Below are 6,000 nucleotides of genomic sequence, written 5' to 3'. Positions count from 1 at the left end.
ACTTTAAAGGCTTCACCTTAGCTTGTGTGAGTGAAGAGTAGCTGTACATATGTGGCTACACAAATAAACTTGCAGGTCTTTCCTGTAAGTTTCAACAGTACTCACAGATTGTGCAAGATCAACCTTTGGTGTTTGCTCTTGGTGTATACCAAACACACTTCACAAAACTACTGCATCTGCATAATAGACAAGTTCAAACTTTCCCAGGAATAACAAAACTATTAAATGTGTAGCTGCTGCTGTGGTATTAAGCAATCTTTAGAGTCTTCTAGGTCCATGGGATGCAGCAGAAGTTCAGTTATTTTTCTTCCCCTAACTTCTGTTAGGCCTCTGGTCCCCTCCTGGAACCACAGCTACTCCCCAGCAGACAATACCAGAGAGAGCCCTACTTTGGCACAGCCCAATTCCAGTCTTGTCCCATTGCTGTGGCTACAAGGCCACACATGAAACACAGCCCTGTGCTGAGGATAAGACATGGCCATGCCAAGGGGCTCAAAACACACCACAGACTGGCATCATGCAAAATAGGGTAGCATTAAGATGAATTATTTTGTTATAATTTAGTATTGTCTGCATGCAGAAGCACAGACTATAACAGTGTTCATCCCTAACTTGGTATTTTTAACGAGATTACATGGGGGTAGCAGCTCTGCCCATCGTAAACCTGTCTGCTCTTCTACCACAGGTACAGGACTCGAGTAGTATTTCTGGCTACCTTCATTCCAAGGCTTTTAGGAGCCGCTGGTCAACAAAAGCACTGTTACGTAAGATTACTGGTTGTTTTTCTGCTGAAATCTTGTTACAAGGACATTTGCTACCTAAACAGATTGCTAAGAGCATCACCTAAGAGGCTTTTTGCATAGGAACATTAGTGAGTAGAGAATTCAACTACTCTCAGGTCTCAGAGGAAACACTCCCTGACAGCAAAATCGCTTCTGCACACTTTGATGCGTATAAAAAAGTTTCAAGTTATAAAAAGAAATTATTCCAAAGCAGTCATACACCCATGTAATTTCATCATGTACTCGTATTCCTCATGTAATTAGACATTTTCCCAACTGGAAAGAAAATCAAAAAACAAAAATGCAAATTACAAAATAACAGGATCATTTCACAGTGATGCCATTTAAACGTTTACACCGTGAAAACTGTGAACATTAATAGAGGCAAAGGACATTTCATCTCAAAGCTTTTATTTAGAACTTTGCTTATGGATTTGTTCTTATCTGAATCTCAATTATCTTCCATGGACTTTATACTCTTCTCAGAAAACTGTCTTTGCTATATGTATTAAACTTACTTTTATCTTAAAACTGTGTCCTGTAAGAAACAGTGGTGTTCAGTGAGTTTATTTGCTGTAAAAACATAGGTGAGAATTACTCTTCAGGCACCAATCAACTACAAATAAGTACAGATGCCTGTAAGTATCAAGCAGATACTCACAAGAATTTTGAATTTTATTTTAAAAAAAGAGAGCTACTTTTAATTACGACTCATTCGTTTCTCTTAGCCCTCAATAAATAGAAAGCGTAAGGCATGTGGAATCCAAATTCTTTAATGGAGCTGAAGCTAAAAAGCACCATCTGCCATGTATACCCCGCGATTTTCAACCGGGACCTTTTCCTTCTTCCGTCGCAAAAATTTCCCTTCGTCCAGATCAACACAGGCGATCTGGCCACTGCTGCCGGCAAGTCACGCATGGGGGACAGCGAGCGAGGATGGGCAGGTGGGAGCTGCGGGCGCCGTGAGCGGTGGGGCGGCCGGAGCGAGAGAGCAGCAGGCCCAGGCCCCGCCGCCAGCACGGGAGGAGCGGCGGCGGGCGCAGCTATTTGCAGAGCCCCTCCAGACGCTCCAGCGTGCCCTTCATGTCACGGATGCGCTTGGCCAGGGCGGGCACGGGCTGCATGGCGCGGTCCAGCTCCTCGCAGCGCGCCACCAGCGCGTACATGGCGCGAATGCTGAGGTCGGCCGCCTCGCCCAGGCTCTCCACGCCGTCGCGGTAGGTCTGGATGCAGCCGACGCTGAGCGCCGTCAGCGCCTGCAGCCCGCAGTGCACGTTCCGCAGCAGATCGTCCACCTGCGCCGCCACCTGCCCGGCCAGGGCCACCACGTCCTGCAGCGCCCCGGGGTCGATGGCGGGGATGGAGGACCCGCCGCCCCCCGCCGGAGTCTCGCCCCGCGGGGCGCCGCTCAGCCGGATCCTCCGCTCCAGGTTGTTGGCTACGAACTGGGTGAGGCGTCCCTCGCGCAGCACCGTCCCCTCCAGTTCCAGGGCGCTCGCCAGCGTCGCCCGCCGCCCCTCCGACAGCTGCCGCCCCGCCACGGCCGCCCCTCCGCCACCAGCCAGGCTGAGCGCCTCCAGGCTCCGCTCGTCCCGCCCCCGCCCCTCCGGCGGCGCGGCGGCCGGGCCCGGCTCCTCCATGGCGAGCGACGCGTGCCCGCCCGCTGCCACCGCCCACCGGGGGCGCGCCGACGCCTGTTTACGTCTCCCGCGATTGGCTGAGGGGCCCGGAGAGGCGTGGCCTGGGCTGCTCGTGCGGATGCCCATTGGCCGCTGGAGCGCCGCCCGCCCGCCGCGCACCGCGAGCCCGTGACTCGGAGGCCGGGGGCGTGCCTGCCCGGATTGGGCGGTCCCTAGGGGAAGTGGGGCCCACTGGGGCGTGGGCCCGAGTGTTTGTGTCGCTTTCGATTGGCTGCACCGAGGGCAGGGAGGCCGCCGCTCCGCCGCGATTGGCGGGGCGGGGCGGAGAAGGGCGGCGCTGGCGCCGTCCGCGCACGGCGGTTGGCGCGGCGGCGGAAATGGGCGGGACGCGCCCGGGTAACAACACCGGGGAGCTGCTGGTGGCTCGCCTCACTCCCCCGCCATGTTCTCCTAGCGGCGGCTCCGGTTGCGCCACCACTTCCTCGCCCCGTCACAAAGCCCACCCCAGCAACCCGACCCGCTCGTCCCTGCTTGGGCTTGACCCCTCTCCCCGGCACAACTCTGGGTACCCACGTCCTACCATGGTTACCACCACGGCGCCGCCGCCCTTCCTGGCTCGGATCTCGGCGGGCACCGAAGACCCGCGGCGGCTGCCGCCCTCCGCCCTGCTCCAGCGCCTCCGGCGCGGGGACAGCAACTGCGAGAACCAGCCCAGCTGCTGCCTGGCGGGCCCGGGGGGCAGCGCCCGCCCCGCGCTGAAGAGGGTGCGGCGGAGGAAGGGAAAGATCCGGCCCGGCCCCGCGGGGCTCCTGCCCAGCCGCTACCAGCAGTACCAGCAGCACCGCGCCGGGCTGGGGAGGCGGACGCCGCTGGGAACCGACTTGGTGAAGGACGCCCCTCCGGAGGAGCCCCCTGCGCCTGCCCCCTCGAGACCTGCGCCCGGCAAACCCCTCAGGAAGGAGGTAAAACACAAGGCTGCGCTACTTCCCCTCGCTCCAGCCCGCTCCCGGTGACCGGCGAGCCGGCCGGAGGTTTTCCCTTGCCCTCGGGGTGGGGGGGAACAGCGAGCGGGGTTCCCCCTGCGAGCGGTGAGGGGGGGAGCGGGCGGGGGGGGGCGCAGAGTTTCCGTTACGCTCGGACGGGGCGGGGCGGGACCGGGAGGCGAACTGCGGGCGGCGATTGGCTGCCCGGCGCCCGCCAATGGGCGGCCGGCGCTGCGCCCCAGCAACAAGCCGGATTTAGCCGTGCCGCTGGCCGCGCGCCAGCCCCGCCCCGCGCGCGCCGGAGGCGGGACGTGCGTGCGGCGCAGCGCCCCATGGCGGCCGGCGGGGCTCCGCGCCCCCAGCCCGCCGCTGCCGGCCCGGCGGTGGGATAGGCGAGAAACAGCGCGGAGAGGGCTGCTCGGTGGCCCTCGCCTTGCCGAGGCGGTCCCCGACGCTGCAGCGTCAGGGTCGGTGAGGGAGCGTGGAGGAGAGGGGTCGTGCTTGACTTGGTTCTTCTTTGTCTCCGCAGTTCTTAAAAAACAAGATGGGAAAGACGGAGAAGGCGGCCGTGCCCTACGGCCAGCCCGTTCACAGCTTACACCTGTGTGAACAACCAAAGATTAACAGGCAGAAGAGTAAGTGTAACACGCCAGTGACGAAGATCGCCTCGGCGAAAAAGATAGAGAACTTTTGGCAGGATTCTGTGTCGCCAGAAATAGTTCAGAAGCAGGAGAAAAAGCCACTTAAAAACACAGAAAACTTCAGAAATGCCAAGTCCAAGAAACCAATCACCCTAAATGAAGTGAGCCAAAAAGAAAATTACGCTGGGGCGAAGTTTAGTGACCCACCATCTCCCAGCGTCCTTCCAAAGCCTCCCAGCCACTGGGTGGGTGGCACAGCTGAACTGTCTGACCAAAACAGGGAGTTGATGGCAGTCCATTTGAAAACTCTCCTAAAAGTTCAAGCGTAGTTTCCAAGATCTCTTGAGTAATTGGCAAAGAAAACTCCATCCAGGAAGCTTAAACATGCCTTGTTGCAACAAAAATTGCAAAAGACTGTCAAGTCTTATAATCACATAAAAAAAAGAAATCCTTGTATTATATTTTTTATGGTTGTGTAAATAGTGTACATCTTGTATTATGTGTATATTCTTGTTCATACTTTGAGAGGTACATTTTAGTTTTGTTATGAAAGGATGTATTTTGCACTGCCTGATTGGTAGATGTCTTGTATATAAAATATGGACAATTTTACGTGTGTGCTTGACACATGAAGACTTGACTTGCTTTGCACAAGGTAATGAAAATTTTGGAAGGAGAGTACAGCTTTCTGATTAAGGTTCCAGATCAAATGTGAATGTTCTATCTGTGCACTACTGACAATAGTTTTACATTCTGTTTCCCAATCAAGTATAAACATGGAATTTTCATACAAATGTGAAGTTTTGCCCTCTGCTCTGGAAACTATCTGGAATTCCTGTCCATCTGTTCGTTTTTAAAATTAACTGGAATTTGATTAAAATTCCAACCCACCAATTTGAGCACTGCTGATTTCTTTAAAAAAGTTAAAAAAAAAAACAACCAAAAAAAAAAAAAGGAAAAAAAAAGGAAAGAGCAGAGCTTTCTGCCAAAAATCCAATTGGTCACTAAAAAATTAAATAAAACAATTTGGCCTCCCCTTACACTTGTCTCTGTTTTTCTTTGAGTGTGTGTCTGTTAATTCAAGTATGTGAATTGAAATCACTTTATAGCCTTCTAGTACATTGGTAGAAATACTTTGTCTTTAACTATCTTAGGCAAAATTAGGAGATTATAGTGCACCAAGAATTCCTTATGTTTAAAAAAAAAGTCACCTTTGTGGCAAGTCGTTCTAGGATTGTTTTGTTTGTTGAAAACAGAGTTCAAGTAAGTTGGGCAGTTAGACATGTAAATTCATGCAGTAATGCTCCTTAAATGTTTTCATACTAGTTGGTTGTTAAACGAGTCAACACTGAAAAGTAGCAGTGGCCAAAAATGAATAGAGCTTGTAGAATTTTGTATTTTTCACCAGATTTGTCTCTTGCTTATAGCTGTGCTGGAAAATACATCCCCCTGACTTGAAATTCTTAAGGAATTGGACTGTGGATTAGTCTGACAGGCATATTGAGGTGGTAACAGATTTGCACTTATTTTCCTAATCTTGTGTTTAAATAAGATTAATGGTAAGAAGGATATGAAATTTACATAAAACAGGAAAGCATTTTTAAGTTTTTGGAGCCACCAAAAAATATACACTCTCTGTACACTGGTGTCCTAGGAGAAGAGAGAAGTATGTAGGAAGAAAACGGCTGCTTGTGTCCAGCTGAGGTGGCTCCCTAGAGTGAACAGCATCTTCAGAGGTACAGCTTAAGCAGCATTAGGTGTGTTCATCTGCAGCTTTGGTCCAGAGCATCTCTTCATTCCACATGGGGAAGTTGGCAGGATTCATTAGTACAGCCCTGACATGAGCTTGGTCAAAAGCTTGAAAACTAAGGATTTTTTTGCTTGCTTGTAGATGTTGGTTATGTAATTGTAAAATTAGACTATTTAACTATCAATGTTCTTAAGTAAGGGTTGA

At 52.2% G+C, this 6,000-nt stretch overlaps 2 protein-coding genes across 2 annotated transcripts; one reads left to right on the top strand and one right to left on the bottom strand.

Moving 5' to 3' along the window:
- Positions 1-1,176: 1,176 nt before the first annotated feature.
- On the bottom strand, positions 1,177-3,005 carry BORCS6 (BLOC-1 related complex subunit 6). Its single transcript, XM_077781763.1, is given in 3 exon segments — positions 1,177-2,830; positions 2,832-2,899; positions 2,996-3,005. Coding segments are annotated over 3 exon segments (1,083 nt in total). The 3' UTR covers positions 1,177-1,825.
- Positions 2,827-5,083, top strand: PNRC1 (proline rich nuclear receptor coactivator 1). The gene is made up of 2 exons (XM_021545633.2): positions 2,827-3,384; positions 3,935-5,083. The coding sequence occupies exons 1-2, from the start codon at positions 3,004-3,006 to the stop codon at positions 4,373-4,375; spliced, it is 822 nt and encodes a 273-aa protein (XP_021401308.1). The 5' UTR covers positions 2,827-3,003; the 3' UTR covers positions 4,376-5,083.
- Positions 5,084-6,000: the final 917 nt, after the last annotated feature.

This window comes from Lonchura striata, chromosome 3, assembly GCF_046129695.1.
Source record: "Lonchura striata isolate bLonStr1 chromosome 3, bLonStr1.mat, whole genome shotgun sequence".
NCBI lineage: Eukaryota > Metazoa > Chordata > Aves > Passeriformes > Estrildidae > Lonchura > Lonchura striata.
Note: the sequence above shows the minus strand (reverse complement) of the source record. Positions and strands in the feature narration are given on the sequence as shown.

Coding starts and splice junctions, on each gene's coding strand:
- PNRC1 (XM_021545633.2), top strand. CDS start 3,004: ATGGTTACCACCACGGCGCCGCCGCCCTTCCTGGCTCGGATCTCGGCG. Junction 3,385..3,934: donor GCAAACCCCTCAGGAAGGAG/GTAAAACACAAG, acceptor TTGTCTCCGCAG/TTCTTAAAAAACAAGATGGG.